This window comes from Protomyctophum parallelum (genome assembly GCF_964188405.1).
Source record: "Protomyctophum parallelum genome assembly, chromosome: 10".
Classification (NCBI taxonomy): Eukaryota; Metazoa; Chordata; class Actinopteri; order Myctophiformes; family Myctophidae; genus Protomyctophum; species Protomyctophum parallelum.
In genome coordinates this window covers 31,752,233-31,779,732 of record NC_139704.1, presented here as the reverse complement: position 1 = coordinate 31,779,732, position 27,500 = coordinate 31,752,233, and the positions used below count along the sequence as shown (strand labels likewise).

General features: G+C 40.7%; 1 protein-coding gene across 1 annotated transcript; it reads left to right on the top strand.

Annotated features, from left to right (window-relative positions):
- Nucleotides 1–3,384: 3,384 nt before the first annotated feature.
- LOC310866109 (B-cadherin-like) lies at nucleotides 3,385–25,674 on the top strand. The gene is made up of 18 exons (XM_083775456.1): nucleotides 3,385–3,576; nucleotides 4,275–4,389; nucleotides 15,835–15,938; nucleotides 16,618–16,995; nucleotides 17,219–17,362; nucleotides 17,682–17,837; nucleotides 18,042–18,189; nucleotides 18,302–18,474; nucleotides 18,913–19,041; nucleotides 19,276–19,464; nucleotides 21,133–21,377; nucleotides 21,834–21,976; nucleotides 22,269–22,360; nucleotides 22,597–22,729; nucleotides 23,419–23,640; nucleotides 24,013–24,143; nucleotides 24,643–24,786; nucleotides 25,432–25,674. The coding sequence occupies exons 1-18, from the start codon at nucleotides 3,526–3,528 to the stop codon at nucleotides 25,648–25,650; spliced, it is 2,916 nt and encodes a 971-aa protein (XP_083631582.1). The 5' UTR covers nucleotides 3,385–3,525; the 3' UTR covers nucleotides 25,651–25,674.
- The last annotated feature ends 1,826 nt before the right edge of the window (nucleotides 25,675–27,500 follow it).

The window sequence follows — 27,500 nt, the reverse complement described above, 5'->3', positions numbered from 1 at the left end:
TTTGCTCTTTCTGGCCCCTGTCTGTCTGTCTGTCTGTCTGTCTGTCTGTCTGTCTGTCTGTCTGTCTGTCTGTCTGTCTGTCTGTCTGTCTGTCTGTCTGTCTGTCTGTCTGTCAACAAAAGAAGAATTATAGGCTATAATATCAAACAATTTAAAAAATGTGTTTACAAAATACATAAAACATCTTGTAGGTCGGCTATTTTGTCGTACGATAAAGTATAATAAGGGCTTATTAGCATGATGTCATCATGCATAATGCACACTGGTGACTGGTCTGAGTGTCCATATTGCGATGGCCCATGTCTCAACTGCTTTACAGTAAAGGGAGCCATGAATGAGTCTGACATGTTATGGCTTGTTGATCATGGGATCTGACTGCTGTGTTTATCCCTTTCTCAATTTCCCTTCACTTTCACTCCCTTTTTCTCTGTTAACCTCCCACGCAAATGAGAGAATACCTAAAAGTATAATGGTGCCTATAATATTGGTTCAAGCACATTGCAATTAGCCTTTTATTCTGTATTTTATTGGTTAAAAATAGAACGCAGTGCTTTGGTGATAACATGATATAACATATGTGAATGTTCTCTCATCATAAAAGTTACCAGGTTTTTTAATTTGAAAGAAAGGGGCATTATGAACTGCTTAGGTCAATGACAGTAGCTATCAGCTGCAGTCTTGCATGGAGATAAGCAGAAGGCATAACTTACAGAAAACACTGCTGTAGTATTTCAGTCTCTCACTCTGCGTCTTTCACAATCTGTGTCCCTCTCTCTTTCGTAGTTATTAAATTAGCAGCAGTTTATGAATGTAGTATAAAACGGTGGTTCTCAAACTTTTTCATGTCAACAAGGACCCCCAAACTGTATTTGGCCATGGACCCCATCTAAAAAATATTTTGTGTCAGTGACCCCGATACAAGATTTATGTTGTTAAAATATTCAAATGTTACACTGTTTTTCATTATTTGTTTGTTTGTTTGTTTATTTTCTCCAATCAACAAGCTCACAATATTGTGGGCATGCATGTAGATCGGTTATTTGACAGCGGTTAAACTGATTTTCAAGCTATATTAACAAATATTTTGGGGACCCCCCTTGAACTTCCCTGGGGTTCCCCAGACCCCACTTTGAGAACCACAGGGAACTGAGATATTCTATCACTTGTAGCTCTCTCTCTCTCTCTCTCTCTCTCTCTCTCCCTCTTTCCCTATTCGATATCTGCACCCTTTTCTCCCTCTGCTAATTAACCAGATGTCCATTTAGTGCAGGGGATGTTGTTAATGTGTTATACATTCCAGTATGATAGTAGGAGGTTACTGTGTGTGTGTGTGTGTGTGTGTGCACGCGTGCGCACATGCATGTATGGGGTTCCAACCGTTTGAGTGAGTGCGTGTGCGTGCGTGCGTGTGTGTGTGTGTGTAAGAGTGTGTGCACGTGTGTGTGCATGTGTGTGTGCATGAGAATGTTTCAATGTTACACATTCCACAATGGATAACGAGTATGGTTGGCATAAACACTGTCCTTGAAAGGCAACAGGAACATTCAAAATCACAGTTTTCACATGCAGTCAGTTTGGCACTTCCTTCACTGCTCGAACAAGCAGTGTGGCTTGTTTTTCCTGAGATTTTGATATTCAATTTAAATATGTATGTTTCCAATCTGCACACAAATAATTACATAAACAGACATAAACTTCTGTTTTCACACAGATTAAACTAGAAAATATTCACAAGTAAGTGGAAGGTAGTCAGTGTAGGCTACTAATTCCCAGCAACAGAAAATGGTTTGAAAAACTAAATATATATATAGCATATAACTTCTGAGATATTTATAGTTTTACATTCTGTGCAAATATATTGTATGCTAGTGTATGCTAGTATTGAAGCATCATAGGGGCTGATCACCAATGTTTACACAAGTACAGATGGAATGACTCTCAATCATATTTTAATCTGACAGCAATACTCAAAAACCCCTTCATTCCTTTTCTCTTTTTACTCTCACTTTCCTCCTCTTTCTCATTACCTTCAGATTGGTTAAACATTGTTACTTAGTTTTTGACAATTTATTAAAAATGTCCTTCTGTCTCTATCACCATTCTCCCTCATATCCTCCCCTTCCATGGTTGAGAGGAGAACAAAAGTGTAGTGTGACTGATGGAGACAGAAAGATAAGATCACCAAATTGCTTTCACCAGAAATCCCCTCTTTTTATAAAAAAAAGTTTTCAGTATGAGGTAATTTTGTTACTGTATTTATACAATGATGTATTACAGTCAATGAACGATGTTACTCAATCAAAACTTATTTCGTTACATAAATCCTGTTAGCTATAGGCTACACAGCTAAATGGAAAGATGACTTTGGGAATGCGCTGGGTTTCCGTTAATGTCTTATAACATGGGCTTGATATAAGGATACTAGAATGCTGTGAGCAGTGAGCACAGTGCCAATGCTTCAAGAATAGAATTGTTATTATTTTATGTTATAGCATATAGCCTATTTTATAAGGAAATTAGCTTTTATTAGCTTTATCATTAGCTTTATCATTTCAAATGGGAAAACGTATTTGGTGTTGTGTTACATAGGCTATAGCCTACATGTGCTGTATTGTTATCCACATTTTCTTTCCCTATTATATTATTTCTTGCCGTCAATAACCAAAAAAGAAGCAATTAAATGTAATGTTTGAGGAACTGGATCCAAATGTAAACATTCTGAACATTCATGTAACTTAATTTACAGACAAGGAGTGGCCTTTTCTTTCTGATCAATTCAATATAGTTTGTCCGAGTGCTCGGAGGAGTCATACAATCTCAATCTCACTCAATGCACTGTGCAGCCTCTCTCTCTCTCTCTCTCTCACACACACACACACACACACACACACACACACACACACACACACACACACACACACACACACACACACACATATAGAAGAGAAAGAGGAGAGAGAGAGAGAGAGAGAGAGAGAGAGAGAGAGAGAGAGAGAGAGAGAGAGAGAGAGAGAGAGAGAGAGAGAGAGAGAGTGTGTGTGGTGTGTGTGAGAAGGGCAGAGAGAGAGAGAGAGAGAGAGAGAGAGAGAGTGGGAGTCATTATCAGTCACACACTTGTCTTCATAGCAGGAAGGAAGAAATGAGAGTAGCCTAGTAGGCTATGGTTTGGGATACAGCTGAGTCGACTTGTCATTGTTAAAGTAGATTCATCACATTTCTGCAAAGAAGAATGTGACTTGTGCCCACAACTCTGGGGATTTTTCTTAAACGACTACTTCCTGTGTAAAAGTTATAGTCCAGCCTATATGTCCATATTTGGAGACGAGGAGGGGACGCACCTGTGAGCTGACGTCACACAGAAACTACCTGCTGCAACTTGTTCTGCTCGTTTAGCTCCAGCTTAACGAAACTAACCCCCGAGGAGTGAGGATCACCAGTTCAAACCACCACGAAAAATAAAAGGAGTAACGTTTGGATTTAAAACAAAGTTTTATTGCAAGGAAAACACAGGGGATTTCCAAACAAATGGGGACCCCACGGCGCGTGGAGTTGGGCATTCTAGTCGTCCTTTTTCAGGTAACTTTCTGCTTTATTTGTACAGAGAATTATGTGACCGCATTGTCGACACAGAAACCGCCGAAATAACTGGATAATGATGTAAAGACCAAATAAATACGCTGTAGATTAATGCAATGTAGCTTTTTATATGAATTAATAAATCTGTGCGACCATTTTCCGTGTTGGCATCATGGTCGCCATCGATTTTCTTTTCCTGCTCCGAGGTCTTCGCCCTGTTTGGCTCGATGACGTTGTCGATACTAAATCCAATTCAAGTTGAATTTAAAATAACAATCTCGTCTTTTGATATATATATATATATATATATATATATAGGGTATGGTCGCTTTACACTTTACAGTATCGTTGCCAGGATGGAAATCTCGAAAGAATAAATACAAAACGATATTATGTTGTATTTTGTTCGCCCTACTCACAGTCCCTGCTTCTATATGTGTTACTGTTAACTATGAAAAGAAATGTAGGCATACTATAAAATAATGTATTTAAAGTGTGTTGCTCTCAGTGCTCTGGTTCCCAAATTATTTTGCCAACGCCTTATGAAATTGTTTGACGAGTCAATAGGTGAAATATTTCTTGAGCAGGTGACATGCAAGCTCGGGTGTAGGACATTTTCTGTTGCTTCATTGAAAGATGAATAACATGGTTTCATTTAATGTAGTAGACTAATTGTCATTTGTTTCCCCTTTCCCAAGATGCTGACATTAGTGGTTGGTGACACATCAGGCTGTGTGCCTGGTTTCGAGGCGGATTTGTTGGTGTTCGAAGTGGATAGTGTGATACTGCATAAAAACAGAACTCTGGGCAAAGGTAAGACCAAAACCAGGAAGCATTTAATAGACCTGGACCTACTGGCAGGTAGAGCAGTGGCCACAGCAGGGAGCTGGGTGTGGTGAGGGCCTTTAGGAATGTCCCCCAATTTGAATGACAAAACAAAATGTTTGTTTATATATCAGTGGGTATAAAATGATTGACATTTTAAGGACTATTTTTTTTTAACTGAGTGTACACATTGGGTCATAAAATAAAAATGTGGTTCCATTTGTAGTTGTACACTATGAGAGTTACAGATACAGACCTGTAATGGTCCATTTGGAAACTTGAGTGTCCTGCACCCCACTTTGAGAACCACTGGTCTATGTTGAGTGACAGATTATTTGTCATTACTGATCTGGAATTACCAGTATACTTAATAAACGATAGAATTCATTCAGAAGGTGATTTCGATAACTGAGGAGGAAGCCCTCTCCCGCCCCAGCTCTACTGTTCTGTGCATTTAATTAAAATACATGGCAATACATGCATTGTAGTTAAATTCAAAATAAAATCAAGTGACTAATTCAAATCAATTGTTTTGGGTCATACAAGTAAACTGTTAGACTTTATAGTTTGGGGAGAGCCCTGAAGTCATTAAGACCCATTCACTGACTACACACACACACACACACACACACACACACACACACACACACACACACACACACACACACACACACACACACACACACACACACACACACACACACACACACACACACATTCACCACATAGTTTAGGATAAAATAACACTATTCCCTGGGGAGTGGATTCAGGGTGTTACAGGAGCATGAGTGTCAGTCTATTTAGCAGATCCCACCATTAGTGGTGACTCCTTTACCTCTGACTACTAGATGATCACTTTATTGATAACATTAGAAAGCATGGGTTGGTCAGGTGCCTTTCTTGGTTTTAATGTTAAACAGGCAATGCAATGCAGTCAAATCACAAGGCTGTTGTTTTCTTTTGAAAACGTTGTTTTCAGTTTAGTTTAAAACGCATGATTTTTATTTATTAACGGTTACATTAAGTACAACCTATGCTGATCGCCTCACATGTTTTGTAGTCTGACTCTTTCTCCAATCCCATTTCACTTTATTGCCCTGTGCATCGCATTTTCTGTGTATTATGACTTTAACCTCATCACATATTTATTTTAAATGGTGGTGTATGCCAGTGTTATAATTGTATTAAGGATGTATGACTGATTGTGTAACTAATGTATACTAATATCCTTCCTAGCTGATGTTTTGTTTTGTGTGATGTCATGGTCTCTCACTACTAGCAGTCCAGTAGTCAGCTGTATGGCACCATGCTATATAGCTGGTTTGCATAGCCTGTTTGTGTAGCAGCAGCTGAAGTGTAGCATGGTCAATGTCTTACCTGTAACCATGGACCGGAGCTGAACAGTACTTGGTTTCAACTCTAGATAAGACACTGTGGTTGTCTAATCATTACATCACTATATAGTGGGTGGATGCTGAACTGAAACCAGACCAGAATTCCCCCATTTCTAAAAATTAAATGCCCAGAGCCCGTGGACTAGAGGCTACATGTAAAAGCAGAAATTGAAGTGATGGCATTTCAAAACAAACTGCTTGTAGTATATGCAGTTTTTTTTATTTAGAGATTCTCCGATAATCGGCCAACGATCGGCCGATATTCACTACGATCGGCAACTTACCCTACCTGTGATCTGCTATTTACCCTATCTGGAGAAACCAGATTTTACACCATTTAATTGGTATAAATGTCAATCTCATATATAGTATAATATCATTTAGCATTTTTGTGACGTGCCTAGACATTCTCCCCTTCCTCCCCACACACGCACACATGACATGGGATTTGACATAATTTTGGAAATTATCAAATTTGCCTCTTACGCGCAAGATCGGTATCGGACCTATCGGTAATCGGCCGATCATGAGAAAAACAATCGGTGATCGGGATCGGTGCATCCCTAGTTTTTCTTTTCCTTCGTGTAAACTACCCACCACCACGATGACTGAAATGTTCAACTGAACTGTCATGCCCACAATGCATTGTGCAAATAGAGCTGAGCAGAGGTGTAACCAAATTGTTGTTTGGCATTGGGTATTAGATAGCTACATTTAAGTCAGTGATGTTTTAGCCTCAGATCCTGCGTCGGACTGTCTCGGACACACTTTATCCCAAAAGTCTGCAGTAAACTCACCATACAAGGGGGGACGCCATGATATTTTAACATTGTGTTTGTGTTAACAGTCTGTAAGATTTTAGTCTGAACCAACTGATGAACAGGTTCTAATTTGCTATAGCCTATGCTTTCACATTTAACCACTAACCTCCACTTCAAAACAACGTTTGACAGTCCTGCCCCGATGTGCTGTTGTCTGTGTGTGTCTGTGCTCAGCTGAGAGGATGAACGGGGAGAACTCAGTTGTTTCAATGCTGTAATACACATCAGCTTCCAGGAAATGTTACCTTATCCAGCCTGCCCTGTAGATATTTCTTCATAACCAGTGATTGTTGAGTGACTGTAACTATCATCATTTTTATCGGCTGTAGTGGTGGTTGAGTCATCAGAGTGGAAGTTTCACACAGTCTGGTGTTTGTTGTGGGAGTTTTGTGGCATTGTGGAGACAATTCAGACATAATAAGTAAAACCTTTACAAGTGAAGTGAAGTGAGCCTATCTTGTATGTATGCCCAGGAACTGAAAAGAGACCATTTAGGTTTGAGGATTTAGTATTAGGTTGGGTTTAATCATTTGTTTCATGAACCAACTGAAAAAGTCTGCGTGGAAGGCCCAGCCTAGGGACTGTTTGCGGGGCATGTAGATACAGGCTCTGTAATCTGCCTGAAGATGTCAAACCGGTCCACCTACTTTGAATAGCTACCTCGCTAAACAACTTTTTCACCTTACAGAAGTGTGGATAGAAGTGAGTGAAGCACATTTCTGTTGAGGGTTACAATCTAGCATAAAAAGTATGCAAACAAGTGTATAGCCTACGTACTGTAGCCCAACCACAATGTGTTTGCATATATGTAATTGTAACATTGGAAGTTGTGAAATGGGTTAATCATGAAATATTATTTGGTTCAGCATTCCAATCTATATCAATGATTTTCCTTTCATACTGTGTAGTGTAGAATAACAATATAAATATAGTTAACCCATTAAAACCAGCAAAGTAGTTTTCAGCTTTATACAAGCTACCAGCGTGTCATTTCGTGCCGCGCTGCAAGCGTGTACATCTGATATATATATATATATTATTTTATTAATTTATTTTATTCTCAAAAGTGTGAGAACTGCTGGTTTAGAAGACATTTGTCGAATCGGCCTCAGGTCTTAATGGGTTAAGAAGATCCCTAGTCCCCTATCTGTGGAACAATACCCATTTCTCTGATAACTCACTGTTTACTTATACAATCCTTTATTGTTAGCACCTCTGTTATAGCTGCATATCGGATGCTAAAATGTTATTAGAAACATTGTTGTTGGACTGTAGGGGAATAAGAGTTTCAGACAAGTCGGCATAGTCCTTTAAGTCATAATTCTGCGATACACAGGATTGGAAGTTACTATGATAGATGATCGGCTACATTGACGGCATACTATCTGCAGTGGAAAACAAATCACCTGGTACCAGTGAGCTTCATGTCGGTCTCAAATACTAGACAACAATGCCCCAGATCCCTATGGGTCCAGGTTTCATTATGGTCATTGGCTCTATTACCTCGCATCTGTTTATCAATTATATATATATATATATATATATATATATATATATATACCTCTGAAAAGACCTTTGTCCCACACTCTGCACTGATGAGGAGAGAAAAGCATGAAGTGCTGCATGATAATTAGGCTGACATTGGATTGGATTACTGCAGCGTAAAATAAGGGAGCACATTGTTTACCAGCACATGTCTGCCAGACTGCCATCTGAGTTTCAGTACATCAAACCATACCTTGTCCTCCATGTCAATAAAACGTGTGCAAACGGAAAGGTAGGAGCGCACACCAGTAGTGGGGAGTTGCTGACCGCAGGAGATAAAACTATGACTGAGAAAGGAGAGAGGCCGCACAGCTCGTAGTCCAACGTTTCGGCAACAAATCAAACGTGTGCAGTCATGGATGCCTCCTTCAGTCAGGTGAAAAAGCATGTCATTATCTTATTGCAGGTCGCTGCGTAGCTGCTAGATTTCATTATGGAGTGGCTGATAACTGGCATCTATTGGTAAAACAGCATTTGTAATAGCACTTGTAATTATTAGGTTTGTCATGTCCATTTGGGATCTCTGGACAACATTTCACGGGTCCATGAAGGCTTAGGTCCGTCATTTTGGACGGTTGGACCTATGAAGAGCTCTTATGTGGTACGAAAAGGGGAGTGAAAACACGCCATAATAACAGGACTCTATCCTCTGGAACAACACTGCATTTTCATAAATTTCTAATGTCCCTCTTGTTTTTTCCCATAAGTCCCTCCCTACGTCTCCTTCCTTCCCTTTTGTCCTTCCCCAGTTTCATACTCCTAGTAAACGTTACTACGTGGTTGAAGCAAAACAAGGTTCCTACTTCATAGTACCAAATGTGTGACTCACTACCATAGTTGCATTACATTATTGTTGTTTTTGAGCAAAAATGACAATCAGTTTGGAGGAGTACCGGTATGTCCTCTTCATATTGAAGGATTTATCACGTTACAGAGGGATGTCGGATTTAATTGAAAGATTACGAAAGTTAGCCAGATTTAAGATCACAAGATTACATCCAGTAATACAGCTATATACAATGCACCTTCACGTCTGATTTTATTACTGAGTCTCTAATGAGTAATCTTTTTTTGCAAAGCTCTATTGTGCAATATATCCTATGGAAGCCAAAGTGACAAATGGTCATCTTTACAAAACATTAGTTTGCCTGAAGCCTTTGCCTTGTTTTTGGTCAAAACATGAGCTTATTTAGGTGGTTGGTTGAGTGGTTGGGGCCCGTGGACACATGCGCACAATGCCCTGATTAACAAGTTCCCTGTTTGGCTCCTGGCCGGTGGCCAGACAATTCGCTGGGTGTCATTCTCCTTAGTTCTCTCTCTCCACATTTCCTTTTTCTCTCCACTGTCATTTTTTAATGCATAAAAATAACTGTCCCGCCCACATTTTTCTTCGTGTTCTTTGGGAGAGGACATTAAGGCAGTGGAGTGGACACTGGACAGTTTAGAGACGAGCAGGCTTGTCTCTAAATGGACAGTTTGGGCGGCCATGAACATCAATGGGTAGAGACTAGAGAGGTCGGTCTGGTCACCCTGTCCCAAGGCAAAACGGACTCTGTTGAGGCCTTTAGTCCCAGGTTTGATTACCCCTAACTTCTCCTCCTGTGCTCAAGTGTGAATACTTGAGCAGCAATCAGCTGGGTGAAGCTGAATTTTAATTTCCTCTGTGGGATCAAATTGGTCTAATTATTATTTGATCATCATTAACCTTCACCAATTTTGCGCATTTGTCCCTTTTGAGACATGCTTGCACTGTGTACACTACTACACTGCACCAGAATCCCCCTTTTCTTTGTGTGAGCCAATGGGAAGGATCGGTCAAGGTGATGGGGTGGCTCATCATTAAAGTTAACATGGAAAATAATGTATCAGGGCCTGTCCAAGTTATTACATAATCACCTGATTGCAATTATTTGAGATCATCATTATTTTGCATATTTTGTTTCCATGTTGAAACATTTTCATATATTTTCAATCATTTTCAAAAATCATGAAATGCGTTGGAATGGAATAGTTGAATGGCTATTTAAAATTGTTTTTAATGTACAACATTATTTAATGTGGCCTATTTTGGCTAAAAGGCAAAATATTTATTTTGATTTATTTTCCAATATGTTCAATGCAAAAAACACAATTAGATCATTACATCACAGTTGTATGACAATCAACTAAAGCCAACTAAAATGTCATGCTTGTCGTGACAGCCCTTGCCTTTGCCACAGAGATGGGGAAATAGTCAGATTTGTCTGTAAATAACTACTCGTTATTGGTGTCCATTGAAGTCATGTGGAAATGACGACTTCCTACTCTGATGTAGAGGGCTTCCAATTTTATCGCCTGTGTTTCACACATGTGACCTATAATGTGATGTGACAGTGAGGAGAATTGGTACATGGTTTTATTTTGTTGGCCTGACATTTGGAACAATTTTGAAGAATCTTAACACAAATCTTCTCTTATGAGGTAGGCTACTTGGCTTAAGATATTTACAGTAGGAGGTCTGTGGCCGAATATAAATGATATGTATAGAGAGCATGACCTCCTCATCATACCCGGACGTTAAGCAGGAACGCTTACGGAGTGGCAAAAAACGACTTTCTGGTAGACAGCCCGTACATCCAAACAGAAAAGTCCTATATGATTGTGTTAAACTCACTTTGCCATTCACTTTATGCATGCACATACCCTCTATTTGGGAGTTCTTTACATATACGTCTGTTTCAGCCTACTATACTACCGGAGGTGCTCTAGTGAACTATGAATGTATGCCAAAGTTGTTATATAATATAAGCCGGTCTGAACAAATAATAATTTACAGGAACATAGTAATTATTGTGTGCTTGACGACTGACGCCCAGAACAGGCTGCATGCACCTCCTCAGGGTGGTGGCGCCTCAGCGGCAGCAGCAGCTCACACATGCATCCACAAAAGCAACATTTCTGATGGGGCCTATAGAGGGCATGCGTGTGACATCATCATCAAACCCGGAAGTCATGCAGAAATGCCTACTGAGTGGCAAAAAACGACTTTCTGGCCTTGACAACCCATGCATACAAACGGAGAAGTCCTATCTGATTGCATTAAACAACATTAAACAATGTTAAACTCACTTTGTTTGTTGCTTTGCCACTCAATTTGCCACTCTATGTGCCATTCACTTTAAGCATGCGCATACCCTCTATACAGTACCGGTAAATATACAGTGTAAGACAGTGTACAGTCTTCACGTTGCACACAGCAGCCAAGGTTGTGGTTTTCCGTTGTCGGGCTGTGCACCTGACTTTATGTAATCCAGAAAAGTCAGCATGTGTACAGCACAGACGGTGTGCCGTGTGGTGACTGAGGGATAGCCAGTACTAGTGATGGATGGACTAAATCAGTGGATCACTTTTTAAATGTCATGGCCCGCCCCAAAATCCGAATTACAGATGAGGGAGTCCCCTCCATGAACCCGGAGGGTCCCTGGACCTCACTTTGTGAACCACTGGACTAGATGACCATAAAATCTTTATATATAAATTAAAGTTGCACCGGGATCATACATACATACAGAGTTACATCAAACGCACAAATGTTTCTGAATCCAAAGTGTTCTGTCACAAATTCAATCCATGTGATGATTCATGTGAAAACATTTACACTGACTTTGTCATTATGTTTTACATGCTCCGTATGTGTAACCAGACAGAATATGGTTTGCTGATTTCTGTGAGAGTGGGGCGTGAAAGCCTATGGATGCTGAAAGGAAAAGCTATATTATTATTATTTGTTTGTGTGCCTGGGATGGATGACGCACTCACCATTTTCCTGCTGGTAAGTGCAGGACATTCTGGCAGTAGTAGTAGACATAACATGCCGTGTGGTGATAGAGGGATAGCCAGTAGTGATGGCTTCAAAACGTAATTTATTTTTGAATCAAACCGTTCTCTGGAGCATGAACATACTTAACTCCTTTTGGTGTTTTTAACCAAGCATTATGTTATACTTTAGCTATTGAAAAATAGCAGATCTACAAGCTCATAGTGTGCCACAGAGTGGTGTGCTACGAGCTTGTAGGTCTGCTATTTCTTTTAAATCGTAAAAATGCGGCACGGATCGTTGAATATATATTCTTTCAGAGTGAACGTTTTTTTTTCTACGTCTGGCTAAATGGATTAAACATAAACAACATCCTAACAAGCCCTATAAGCTCAATTCGGGCAGGGGGTTCCTACTGTGCATTGATTTTAGTTTATCAATGAAGATCATCAGCGCATTGATTCATTGTTGCATCCTTGATAATCAAATTCGGATAATTCTTTTTCTTTGTTGCATCATGCTGGGTGTGTGACCCAAGTTGTTACACCTGTTAGGTTGAGTCAGCTTGACCTCTTGCATTCCTGTTTGTTGACGTCCTCAAACAGAGCTGTTAAATCTGTGATATTATCAGAACTGGTGCATATTTGGTGGCTGTCACAGGGTGGCCTTTGGCACTTGAAATAAATGAAAGGTCACTTTCTGGCATCTACTATTCTACTTTACATCAGTGTTAGTGTAGCAAAGCCTTGCCAGGGGATTGTTAGAGTTTTCCTCATGTTAATTTCCTGTTTCCCAGCCTTGAGATCAGCATTGTAACGATCGGCTATTAGCAGAAACGTGGCTGGAAGATAACGTCCCATAGGCGCGGGGGGTACGACTACGAATATATACGTACCTAGCAAAAAGGGTTAAAATATTAGTTTCATTTGCTGTGGGCTTTTAAAAATAGAAACTTAAACAATGTTTCAAGATTGTTTGTCATTATTGTAAAAAATTTGAGCCTTGACATTTCTTTTTATTGCTACAGGCCCAAAATATGTGTGACTTTAAACACATATTTTGGGCCTGTAGCAATAAATAAAAAATAGGATCATTTTAAGTGCCATAGTCTCATATTTTATAGATTACATTTGTTAAATGTAACATGGTTCCAAGCTGCTCTCCCTGTTGAGTATGAGTGAAAGAAAATGAATGTGTGTAACTTGATCCTACAGAGCAGAGTGCTCTTCAGCTGATGGTAATCTTGTCCCCACCCCAAGCAAGCAATTCAATTCAATTCAAAGGGCTTTATTGGCATGAGAAAACATACGTTTACATTGCCAAAGCAGAAAGAACAATTCAACAATACAGCAATACAATAAAAAATTTTTTATGTACTTTGAAGGTCAGCAATAGCTGGAGTCAGTCTGCATACTTGATGGCTGGACTTTGTTTGAATCACAGCTGTGGTGATATCTATTCTATGCTGCGTGATTCTAGGTGTTGCTATGACAACCAGATACTAGATAGCATATAGGTGCGGCAGGATGTCACATGACGCGATCTCTGTATGTTACCGTGTATGAATAAAGCCAACAGAACAGTACGTTACCTGTGTGGATATTGCATTATTATAGAGAACACGACAACAGCCTTATACAGTATTGTTGCACACAACTATGCCATGTATTGTAACTTGATTATTTTGAATAGATCTTCAAGCTGATGAAAGTCCTGACCAGTTAGGCAGGAAAAAGAATCACACCCGTGTGAAGTGAGGGGCGTTCTTATCATTGTACATCATCATGATGTAAAATAGACACTACATAAAATAGATACTATGTCTATATGCTCAGACAGTATGACGTGACATTCTCTATTCATTGTCAATGGGAATTTAACATAAACTAAAAGCTGGATATAGGAGGGGCTAGTGCCCCTAAAACATTATCTTCATGCTAAATTATACTATTTGTAGTAGTAGTACTAACACGTTTGAATCTGGCAAACGTATGCAAATTTGGAAGGTATCTCGCCTGGCAAAACCTGAGTCATGCCTATGTTCAACAGATGGCAGCGGAATATTAGGCTTTTTTTACGATGATATACTTTATTGATCGCCAAAGGGTACACTGTCACCATGCAGTGCGGAACATGCAGTTAGATATAAATCAGCAAATAAAGCAAAGGACACTCTACACTACATACATGTTCATATACCCTTTCTAGTAAGGGGATATTTGCAGGGCTTGATGGTGCAACAGTGGGGTGGTTAAGTGAGCAAAAAAAGTTCAATTAAATGTGGAGCATTTCCTTTTAATAAGTATGACCAACAATTTAAAAAGATTTGGGAAAATGGCTACAACTGCTACCCATTTTCAAAGCTATTGTTACTAAATACTACCAGAAAAAACCCACTGTAAACCTATTGTCCAGCAGTACATTACACTAAAGGTTATAATTGAGGGCATAAGATAAGGTGTCCCTTCAGATTTATTTAAGTCATAAAGCAACATCAAACCACAATAACTACAAATAAACCATTGCACTTCAATTACTGAAAAATTGTGTGATTAAGCCACATTTACCCATTCAGGATGGGATCCTCTTTTGGTGTTTTTAACCATTATTTTAAACTTTAGCTGTTGGGCAACAAAGTCTTATGCACACCTATATGCTCTGAGACGGGTGCGTAGGCAGGGCTCAATGTACTCCGTACTGATTTAGGCAACGTTTCGGTCAAAGACCTTCTTCAGGCATCAAACTTTAGCTGTTGAAGAATTGCAGATCTACAAGCTCATGTGGCGCAAATCTTTGAATATATATTCTGAGTGAACATTTTTAACTCGAATCATTGCTTAGGAGTTAGGAGGTACCTGGAACTACAAACAGTATTTTCAGATGGTGGTTGGCGGCCAATTACATATAATTATTGGGGGGCCTTGACATGAAATATCTTGAGCACCACTGACATAGATTTCTTTTCTTCTCAAGAAAATTGTTAGGATTTAGAAGGCATTTGTAGAATCGTCCTCAGTTTACAATTAGGCCTTAACCCATTTAGACCTAAGTATGTGCTTATTTGCATGGTGTTGAATCCGTTGTTTAATTTGGATTTTAATGGTTAATTTAGTTTAAGGACGGTGTTATAGTAATTCTTATATTCATATTAATTTCATTAGTCCTGATTTAAAATAAAAGCCACATTAATAGGAATCGGAATAACCTGTATTAACTTGAAGGTGATGGTTATACTGGGCCATTGTTGGCATAGAGAGAGGTTTACCAATGGGAACGCCAGAAGAGTGATGGAGCCCTGCATTTCCTGTCTGGAGCTTTCCAGGCAGACAGTAATATTACTGATCTTTGAATGATTAAAATCTAGGCTGAGGTCCAAATGTATAAATTGGTCGTTAAATGGTTGCTACAGTACATCAGTTAGGATTTAGAAGCCTCTTGAGAGGTGTGTGTGTGTGTGTGTGTGTGTGTGTGTGTGTGTGTGTGTGTGTGTGTGTGTGTGTGTGTGTGTGTGTGTGTGTGTGTGTGTGTGTGTGTGTGTGTGTGTGTGTGTGTGTGTGTGTGTGTGTGTGTGTGTGTGTGTGTGTGTGTGTGTGTGTGTGTGTGTGAGAGAGATTCAGGCCTTGTTAATTCTTCATTCCATAGGATTGTCTTGTCTCTTCTTTGAGGCTTCTATTTGATCAGTGTTCTGTTTAAAAATGTAAGGCCTAATCCGATCCACACCTTTTTAATGTATTTGTGCTGAAGAGCATTTACACATTATTCCCCTTTTTCTTTGAAGTTGTCCCCTATAGAAGACTATCAGAACCTGTTAATCATATGAATAAGTTCCACATGGTTTCACATTCATACAACTCCATTTTCTTTCCGTCCTTTCCAGTGGTCTTTGAGGACTGCTCTGGCCTCAGGCATTTCGTTCATCTCAACTGCAGCAACGGACATTTCCAAGTAGACAGTGATGGCTCACGTGATCACGTATTGAAGGCGAGTACAGAATCTAATCTCAAACTGGGCATGCATAAGGAAGTGTACAGAATATGTAATATGTGCAGATCCAGATTATTTCAGTATGTGCATTCAGCATGTAATTTACTGCTAGATGGATAGATCATAAAATAATGTGTGTGTGTGCATTAATCAAAAAATCGATTTATCGATAAATTATCACGAGTCGATTCGGATTAGGATAAGTCGAAAGTCGAAAACATATTTATCATATTTTTTGCTCTATGTGTGCGTCACTGCGTGTGTAGTGTACAGAATTCAAACTGTAGCATTGATTATTGTCACGGACAGAAGTAATTCTTTCCCTTTGCATATGCACCGGAGTGCACTCGCCTATTAGGTTGCATTGCATTCAGAACGCGCCCTTAATTAAAAACCAAATGCAGCTGTGTATGTGGCTCTCAGCGCGTGGTGTCCCACTATTGACTGGCTGAATTTGGAGTTTCGTATCTGAGCGCGTGGCACCTCCACCCGCCCCTGTTAAGACCCCCCCCCCCGCCGCATAAAACGATTTATCGATACAACTTCAACTTTGCTGTCTGACAAGTCGACTTGGAAAAATCTCAAGTCGCTGTGTGTGTGTGTGTGTGTCCCTATATTGTGTAAAAAACAGATGTACTGTATGCCAAAAAATCTAACATTTGTTTTGCATGGACAGATGAATAAAACTTTGACTCTGCGTGGAGGATACAAGAACTTCTCCATCCATGCCTGGGACTCCCAAGGAAAGAACATCACTGTCCCCATCTGTGTGCTGTACGAGCCTGCCCACCATCACCTCAGCCATGGTCACCAGGATCATGGCCACGGTCACAATCATCACAATCATCGCAATCACAACCATCGTAATCACCACAATCACAACCATCGTAATCACCACAATCACAACCATCGTAATCACCAAGGACACAATCGGCATCACATCGATAAGACCGTCTCTTCCACCAACCACCATCAGCATCACATCACTGAGATGGACGTTGCCAACCAACAAAAGCAGCAAAGCACTGAGGCGAGCTCTATCCAGAGTATAGAGGTATGGAGACTGCATCTAAAATCTAAAATATTGGCTTCTGGGGGGTCCCTGGAACTACATATTTTGAGATGGAGGTCCGTGGCCCAATAGAGATAATTATGGGGGTCCTTGACATGAAAAAGGTTGAGCACCACTGACATAGAAACAGAAAAATGTTTTTTTTTAATCGACCTCAGTCCAAAATGGGTTCAGAATATGTCTCTAAAAGTGTATTTTTCCCCAGGCCGCTGTAGCCAATCCCGGCGTGGTGGTCCTGCACTTCCCCAAGTCCACTAGAGGTTTGAGGAGACAGAAAAGAGCCTGGGTCATCCCTCCTATCAATTATCCTGAGAACGACCGTGGACCCTTCCCCAAAGCAATGGTTCAGGTGAGATTGGGCTTTGCTTCGCGTTGGTCGAAGAACTACATTACTTTCCTTTGTAATTACTGAAGGATGAACATGGTTATTTGTCACGTCGGTCAATCGGGGATGAAGACAACATTCCTGTCGATTCTTCCACTGTGGAGCTCACATACCTGAGGCACTGTATGTACAGCTGTAAATACTGTGACATGAAATCAGATGGCGTAAAACTGGACAAAACATGAAGTATTTTAATGTTCATCCTTTAAACAAAAAAAGCCTGTACTGGACTACTGGTACATTCTTACATGTTAAAGTTTCGATTCTATTCTATTCTTTGCAGATTCGTTCAGATGGTGGTGACGAGATGCCGATGTTTTATAGCGTTACTGGACCAGGAGCAGACCTGCCCCCTGTTGAGCTTTTCACTATAGACAAAAAATCTGGCTGGTTGTTTGTTAATCAGCCCTTAGACAGAGAGGAAAAACCCTTTTACACTGTAAGTACTGTTGTGCGTGATGTCTTTCATCTCATGTCAAGTGTTTTTAAATGCCATACCAACTTGGATTTGTATGTACATTCATCAATATGGTCTAACTTAAGTTTCCAGTTAATTTTCCACTTTGCTGTCTGTAAGTGGTTACTTAGGCTATGCATTTATAGTTCTTAAGTTTTAATATTTCAAATATGTTTGTTTATGCAGCTCCAAGCTCATGCTGTGTATGCGCAATCAGGAAAGATTGGTGAGGAACCAATGGACATAAAAGTGGTTGTCATTGACCAGAATGATAACAAACCCCTTTTCACTCAAGACACCTATCTGGGACAAGTTCCGGAGGCCTCGCCTCTTGGTAAGATTCGTAAACTAGAGTTTAAGTTCTGCTGGTGGCTGTCTGCTTCATTGGTGGCTGTCACAATGTAAGTCTCATTGTAATGTTGGTCTCTCCTTGTCTATTTCTGCAGGCACTGTGGTGTGTACAGTGAATGCTACAGATGCAGATGAGCCAGCCAATGACAATTCAGATATCCGCTACGTCATTCTGAATCAGGAACCAAAGACTCCTGCTGATAACCTGTTTGCAATCAACCCAGTCAGTGGAGCCATCAGAGTCAATGCAGGTGGTTTGGACAGAGAGGTAAGCCATTTGCCATCAATATTGTTTAGGGTATTTATTTTAGAGTTTTGTCCACCTTAGCTCGTAATTGGTAAGCAGGTGAAATAAAAAAAATATACAGTTTATTTTGCCAAAAAGGGAGACCAACAGAGTTCAAGATGCAATTAGTAAATGTATTGATGTTCACAAAATAAAGCAGAGAAACAAAATAATAATATGTCTGTACCGTATACATGTAGGTATCAGTTATGTCTGCAGTGTATTGATGACTGAAGTGGAGAGTTTGAGTGATTGTTGGTTCACTGTTTTAACGTCTTTCAAGAGGATGCTTGCTTTTCCTCAGACTTTTAGGGGGGGAAAACTGAAATGTGTACTAATGTACTAAATGGCTAGAGCCTTAATTAAGCAAAACTGTGTGTGTGTGTGTGTGTGTGTGTGTGTGTGTGTGTGTATGTGTAGCAATTCCCAAAGTACACTCTGGAAGTACAAGCAGCAGATATGAGGGGAGAAGGATTGAGCGGAAGAACCAAAGTTATCCTTACAGTCACAGATAGCAACGACAATGCTCCCGCTTTTCAGAAGAAAATGGTAAGTACTGTAGTGCAAATATGATTAATGTAAAGGAGACATAAATGCTGTACTGAATGTGTTCAACAACACACGAGCACACTAGTAACAGAAAAGTAGTTGATGAAACCGTTTTAAAGCATTGCTTGACATGTGTGGCATACTGTATGCTAGTGTATTACTTCTACTTCTATCTACACTGACTCTCACTCTCGCTCGACAAGTTGACATGATGTGCCTGTGCTCTCTTCCTAGTATGAGGCGACTGTCCCAGAAAACAAAGCGGGAGCTGTGGTCGTCAAGATGACTGTGACGGATGGCGACGAGCCCCATTCCCCGGCCTGGAACGCAAAGTTCACAATTGTTGACGGTGACCCCACTGGGCTGTTCTCTGTGGAAACGTCCCCCCTTAACAAACAGGAAGGAATCATCAAGACAGCTAAGGTAGAAAGCTAACCACTTTTTGTTTTACTTTGAAGTCCTTGTTGTCGTCGATCACGTCAAAATGAATACTAAACGCATACTTTACATTACTGTCTGGGTGCCTTGTGGTCCGGGCGCATGCCACACAAAGCCTCTGGCCTGACGGCGTGCCACGTGTTCGAGTCCCGTTCATGACGATCCTTTGCTGCGTGACTCTCCCCTTAGTTCTCTCTCCCTCTTTCATCTCCGTCTTCACTGTAACTATCAATTAAGGCACAAAAGCCAAAAACAAATCTTAAAAAAAATTAATAATAATACTGTCGAGGCTTGGTCGATATAACAATACCGGACGATATCAGATCATCGCAGATTGTGTTAACCCGTTTAGGCCTGACGTCGAAATAAATAAAAAGTCCTCTGAAAGAATATATATTCAAAGATTTGTGCCACATTTTCACGATTTTTCAAAAATAGCAGACCTACAAGCTCATAGCGTGCCACTCTGTGCTAAAGTATAACATAATGCTTAGTTAAAACACCAAAACGGGTTCCCGTCCAGATTGTGTTAAGCTACTACATTAATGTGCATTCATACTGTAGCACATTTCTATCCTACTGTGGCTGTGAGGAACTGAAAGAATCTTGACTTGTGATGTGTTTCGTCGTTATTTTTAGCATAACCACATAGTTGTTTGTTCACAAACTCCACATGGTAACCAGCTCGGTGACAGTGGCCTTGTGGTTTGAGTGTCCGCTCTGAGACTGGGAGGTCGGGGGTTCGATCCCCAGGCCGGGTCATACCAAAGACTCATTGCTTCCCTGCTTGGCACTCAGCATCACGTGTTGGATAGGGGGTAAGTCCCTGCGACATACTAGCGTCATGTCCAGGGGGGTGTACATCAAGCTGCCTCACACTACAGAAACAGGAGATAGGCTCCTGCCCTATGGGCCTCATGGCTCGGCAAGGCTTACTAGTCCACATATGGTACATTGGAGTTTCACTCCATACATTGATGGTACACTAACACTATAGCAGACATTTCAGTGTGTCCTTTTCATTATGATCAAGACTGCTGTTTGTTAAAATAACTCGTCACACACTCCCTCACATGGACATCAGTTCATTGGTCCTCCGGTAACCGGAAGGCTCGCCTTAAAACACGCTCATCCTCATTTTTTCCACCGACCACTCATTGTTTTTTACTGAGGATAAGGTTGGAAATATGTTTAGGGTTTATAGTTTTACTGAGGTTAAGTTTATGAATAGGCTTAGGCTTTTGGCACCATTTTACTGAGGTTGAGGTTAGGTTTAACCGTATAGGCATAGTTTACCTAGGTTACGTTTAGGAATACCAAGTAGAGACCGTTATACCTTTCCGCCCGAGACTGTGTTGAGGTGAGTGTTCTGGTATTCTGTCCTCCCATTGAACATACCCCACCGACAAGTGTTGCCCCTAGGAAATGGGGGACGGAAAGCCAGGTGGGGAGGACGGTATTTGTCGCTTGCTGCACATATTCCTAAAATGACCAGTTGTGTTCGTATAGATAAGCCAAGCCGGATGCACCACAGTAGATTAGAACTCCTAGATAATTTCTAGGGTTTTTTTTTTAACCAGTGTGTTAGTGACAGCATTTGTTGCTGGTAATAATAAACATATCTGTTGTGCTTCTCTCCACCTATCCATCAAGGCCTTGGACTTTGAGTTAAACAACAAGTACACACTGTTGGTTGCTGTTGAGAATGACGTACCCTTCGCCCTAAGGCTGCCCACGGCCACTGCCACTGTGACAGTGAATGTGGAGGATGTGAACGAGGCTCCCATCTTCAACCCAGAAGAGAAGTTTGTGGTGAAGCCAGAGGACTTGGCCGTTGGCTCGGACGTGGTGGCGTACATGGCTACTGACCCTGACACTGCACGGAAACAGAAAGTCTCGTAAGTTCACCCTCCAGAAGTTATTTTAAAAGGGAATGGCCCTCAACTTTATTCGTGGTATACAAAGCACTTCTCATCCAGTATTAGTGGGCTAATAAATGGCTGCCTCCATTGAAATTGAATTTTAATATTTGATCTCAACCATCACCTCCAGAAACATTACATGAGGTTTTTACTGTAATATAGAACATGGTGCAAAGCACAAACATGTTGTCTGGTCATGTGTTGCTCCAGCGCCTTCTTTATTCCGCTATAAGGGTCAGGCTGATTTCAGCTTCAGGTGTGCTTACTTGAGCATTGGTTTTGACTGAGTTGTGCTGTCAAAATGTTTTATGTTCTTGCATTTCATAATCTTCTCGAGTTGATTACCGTCTTGAAAAGGGCTATGCATTTATTATTATTTAAGTTGTGGTTTATGAAGGAAAAGCTAACATGTTTGTGTGTTTCTGTGTGCAGGTATAAAATCCTGAGGGACCTGGGCGGCTGGCTCAATATAAACAAACAGACAGGTCTGATCACAGTCAAGTCTCCCATGGACCGGGAGTCCCATTTCATAATGGATGACAAATACACTGCTCTCATTGGTGCAATTGATGATGGTAGGTGTACAGTGATTGGAGAGCACTTGGGTCAACTGCTGCTGTTTAACGTGCTGCTATAAAAATCTAGATGACTTGACATACACATATTTCATTAGAACACATGACAACGTTAGGCGTTTCATACACGGCTCTCATTTTCTTTATATGAAGATGGTAGTTAACATGAGCTGTGTACACAATCGGACTATGACTGAATCATTCATTACTGTGTGGACACATGTGTGTTAATGTGTGTATGTGTGTGTGTGTGTGTGTGTGTGTGTGTGTGTGTGTGTGTGTGTGTTTCCAGATGAGATCCCAGCCACAGGAACAGGCACCCTGATCATTCAGCTACAAGATGTCAATGACAATTTCCCCACCATTGATGAACGTGTCATCAAGGTGGGCCTTCTATTATCTAATATACGATTACATTATCCAATGTCTTTTGCTTGCATGATTGAGAGACAGTCGTTCAGCATTCTTCTGATGCAAACGCTTCAGACAGATTCTCCATGCTTGACTTGGCGTGTAAAGATGATCGGATTTGAATAATTTGATCTTTATTTTTTGTTGCATTCCTCATGATATACAGCGAGACTATTTAAATAAATAAAAAAGTAACTGTTTTTCTTCAGGTGTGCAACAAGGACTCCGCTCCCCAAATGCTGACGGTGACCGACAAAGATGGAGTAGGTCATGCAGCACCATTCAGTGTTGTCCTGCAAGGACAATCCAAACAAAACTGGACCGCTAAGATGAATGACACAAGTATGTATCTAAATATTTTTGGTAATGTGCATTTTGATGAGGGGGAGAGAGAGACTACCTGGCTTTTGCTAAGGTGCTGGGAAAAGGTGGTGTAGATGCTATACATTTATATTTAAAAATATTGCACACACACTGCACTGAGCGGTGCAGTGTGTGTGTGTGTGTGTGTGTGTGTTTGACCCCAATGCGGCCCCAATTACTGTAGCCGACTGCTCAATGTGAATGGCCCCAATGATCTACAGGGGTCAATAGGTTGTGCTACAAACCAGACACAAAGCCCTTTATTGTGAGCGCTTAGCACCTTTTGGGTGTTTTAAACATTACGTTATACTTTAGCTGTTAAAAAATAGCAGATCTACAAGCTCGTAGCGCGGCAGCGAGTGCCACGAAATAGTTTGAAATGGCTCCTTTCATCAAATAGTTTGAGAACGACTGACATGGAAACATAGGTTTTTCATAAAACTGTCAGGATTTAGAAGACATTTTGTAGCAACGATTACGAATATAGAGCTTTCACTTCAAAAATAAATAATAATCACACCACCTTTAAGTCCTTTTTGTCTTCATAGTCTCAAGAAAATAAATATTAGCCCCGTTTGAATTCAACTTTCAGAAAAGTTGCACCATTTCTGTAAAAGATGTAATCTAATAACAAGAGTGGTCTCCTCTTCCTTTTCTCCCTGCTCCAGAGACGGGCATCATCCTCACTCTAGCCCAGGAGCTGCCCAGAGGGGACTACAGTGTGGTGCTGACGGTCTCAGACACGGAGGGCAAGAAGCAGGACAGCACCCTGCAGGCCACCGTGTGTGACTGCAAAGGAGCCGACGTGGTGTGCTCGCCGCTGACCAGAACAGCCGGCATGGGCCTGCCTGTCATACTGGGAATCCTGGGAGCCATCCTACTGCTGCTACGTAAGCATAGCTGCTGGGAATGGGTGTGATGTGACCTAGTGCTGGGAAATTAAACGAAAATATATTAAAACCAACGGGGAGCCAATTTAAATTGACATGGGGAAAAAAGTCAAAAGATATTTGGTAATGGACTAAATCTTTCTTTTCCTGATTAACCTATTATCCCTGTATTATACTTTGCAATTTGCAGTTGATTGGCTATTTTCATTATTCTTCAACACCACCGTTCATTGTACACTAATCAGGGAAAGGGTCAAGGCAGAACTGCATTGGAATTTCACCAGCAAAGTAACATTTCCACATGATGACCACTGACCATATCGCATGAATATTCAGTTCTACTATTCTATCGTCTCCTCTTGTCTCTTCCAGTGCTGGTGCTGCTACTGCTCATGTTCATAAGACGGAGAGGAGGAGAGAAGAAGGAGCCTCTGCTTCCAGAAGACGACGTCCGAGACAACATTTACTATTATGATGAAGAGGGAGGAGGCGAGGACGATCAGGTACATTTACTCATGCATGGAGCACAAACGCTTGTGTTAATGTACTGTATTATGCTGTCACGATTACACGTTTAAGTGGACGAGTAATTGACACACAAAATGGTTTGCCATTAACGATTGAATTATGTTTTTTGGTGTTGATCATGTGAATAAAAACTTAATTTTAGTTTTAACTTTTAGGCTTTGTAACTTTTAGGCTTCGCAAACAAACGATTCACAGAACAGATATGACAAATAACTTTGAATTTACAAAGAAATGCCTGACACAACATATTTATAACATAACATTTATAACATTGTTATATGTGTAAAGAAGGAAAACGATATGCACCTACCAGTTTTGAAATACAGTGCTGGACACAAAAAGTGATCCGGAGGGGCGGAACGTTGTTTTATATAGGTTGAAATAAAGAGGACGCGGAGCAGAATTATATATACTTTTCTTTTCATTTGCCTTCAGACCATGGTAACAACTGATAATGTCTCTCTCTTCCTTCAGGACTTTGATCTTAGTGTGCTTCATCGGGGTCTCGACAACCGCCCTGAAGTGTTCCGGAATGACGTGATGCCGACTTTCTTGCCCCGCCCTGAATACCGCCCTCGCCCCGCCAATCCCCAAGACATTGGCAACTTCATTGATGACGTGAGTGAAGTCAATAAAGTTCAGTGTACAGAAATCAAAACGGCAAAACAAAACCATTAATGTGTTAATTTATGTTACAAACAGGAATCTGGACAGTGTAAACAAGAAATATAATTTGACCGTACATTGTACTGTCAAAAGGTGATTCGGTAGCAATCTTTAGATTTCATATTTTATTCACACAAAAAACATTTTCCATTTAAGTTGATCAAAATTTGAAGGTAGAGGTATTGTTGTAGTCGAGTCCACCTGAAGTGAGTCCAAGTCGAGACCAAGTCCAAGGGGAGGGGGTGAGACCAAGTCAAGACTGAGTGTGGGAGCGGGTCTAGTCCGAGTCAAGATTGAGACAGACGGGAGGCGAGACCAGATTTGTTTTCTCTTTTCTCATTTGATGGGTACAGAAAACACAAGAGATGCACCGAATATTCGGCCACCAGAACTATTCGTACAAATAGTGGCAAAAATAATTGCATATTCGGTATTTGGTTCGGTTGATTTTAGAAAACGGAATAGTCAAAGAACCAGGGTTACCTTAACCTACCGTTGTGATGACGTGATCAAAACGTGGCATGGAATAATGGTGGAGCATAGGAAAACAAGAATAGTTGCAGCGCTATAAACTCCTGTGTGGTCTCTCCTCTCCAGAACCTGAAGGCAGCGGACAACGACCCCACGGCTCCTCCTTACGACTCCCTGCTGGTGTTTGACTACGAAGGGGGCGGCTCTGACGCCGGCTCTCTCTCCTCCCTGAATTCGGACAGCAGTGGAGATCAGGACTACGACTGTTTCAGCGAGTGGGGCCCACGTTTCAAGAAACTGGCCGACATGTACGGAGGAGGAGATGACGACGACGACATGCTGTAAAAAAAAAAAGAAAAAGAAAAGAAACTGACAGACAGATCGTTCAAAAGACAGATGAATGGATTGATGGACGAGAATGGAGCCCTGGGATACTAGCCTTCGCCAAACGATGGTGTTGTACAACAAATTCCTGAGTGTCGGTTTAACCAGTTAACCATTTTGGTTTCACCCTTGCGTGTGTTGAACTAAAACTCAGGACTTTTCTGTGGTGATCGAATTTGTTTTGCTTGCCTGTCGTATCGGAGTTGTTGGCGTTGAATGGATAGGTCTGTCTTCAGCCTGTCATTTTGGTCCACATTTGATCACCATGCTGAAGACTAAATGTGCTTTTTGTTTGTTCTCTACTATTGCGACTTACTTCTGTGGGTGAATCTTTTTTGTTTAGGTCCTTTTTGCAGACAATACCAGCCTCCCACCACCCAAAGGTAACATTGCAGATTTGAACTTGAACGCTATTGTGCTGTTGTGAAGACATTCTATGACGGAATTCCCCACAGTAGAACAATAGGATTCATGTTTAATATTCTTAACCCATTCTGACCGGGCACCCATTTTGGTGTCGGCATCATGTTATGCTTTAGCTATTGAAAAATAGCAGATCTACAAGCTCATATCGCGCCACCGAGTGGCGCGATACGAGCTTGTAGGTCTGCTATTTTAGAAAAATCTAAGAGCGACTGACATTTCTTGAATCTGATCTCAGGTCAGAATGGGTTAATCAGACCAGTGTGTGTCCGGCGGAAACCTCGTATGAATCTGATCTCAGGTCAGAATGGGTTAATATAATATATACTTTAAGTGGGGACTTGACCCCTAGGTGGGAGATGTACAACACCTATACTACCTCGTTACATGAGGATAGAGCACTAAGGTGAATGTTTACCAGACCAAACGACCTATGCTGTGCAAAACATCATTATTTTGTACCATTACTTCAGTTCCCCATTGTTTTTGTATAAAGGTTCTTCTTGAGGCATGAGATAGGAGTGATAAAGATGAAATTATTTACTGAACTTAAATCAACCTCACGCTCAGCATAATTTTGGTCACAAACGCATCTATTAATAAATGCTTTTAAAATGTTTGATACGTTAAAGCTGCAATCCAACTTTAATCATTTTGATCAATTTGAGTAATGTGATTACGCCGCAGTGTTTGGAGGTGGTGTCCCTACTATTGACATTTTCAGAACCTCAGGTTGGATAGGACACTGTTTGACGAGGGATATTGACTGAACCTCAAAGCACAATATCTCCCCTACCAAAACCTCAAAGGTACGGATAGCAGCTTTAATTTTGAGTCTATTTAGTTTTCATTTTGTAAATGTGCTGTGGCTTCAGAAGAAGCATATCTGCCTTTGTTTTTAGATTTTATATAGTTATCTTTTTTAATACAATGGTGAACGTGTGTCTTATGTTTTATTTTATTAAATGCACGGTTTATCCATACTACATTTTGCTCTGTTTTTACTTCAAGCATGTCTTCCTCAATACAGTCCAATTACTTGTACATGGTTCAATTAAGAATTGAGCCACTAGAGGGAGCCATGGGAACTTAAATTGAAATCAAAGGCCTAAACTTGAGGTCTTTTTGCATTTAGGTTCTGAATGGTGAAGGCTGATGAAGACGCGAGGTGCATTACTTGCAATCATACACTATCATCACAAAGGCCATGAAACTAAATCTCTTGCACAAAAATAAACATGTTTGAAGTATGTGCACACTTCCTCGCTTGCATAGAAGAAGACAACTTTATTGAAGATTTCAGTCCATGGGACTGTTCTCAGGTTTTAAGCTTGGTCCAAGGATGGACAGTTTTTTCCTACAGTTTCTAAACTGTATTTTGTCACTCA

What these genes read in the sequence shown, in the direction of transcription:
- LOC310866109 (XM_083775456.1), top strand. Translation starts at nt 3,526, where the DNA reads ATGGGGACCCCACGGCGCGTGGAGTTGGGCATTCTAGTCGTCCTTTTT. An exon ending in TTCTAGTCGTCCTTTTTCAG is followed by an intron (nt 3,577 to 4,274) that starts GTAACTTTCTGC and finishes CCCTTTCCCAAG; the next exon opens with ATGCTGACATTAGTGGTTGG. An exon ending in CAGGTGGTTTGGACAGAGAG is followed by an intron (nt 18,475 to 18,912) that starts GTAAGCCATTTG and finishes GTGTATGTGTAG; the next exon opens with CAATTCCCAAAGTACACTCT.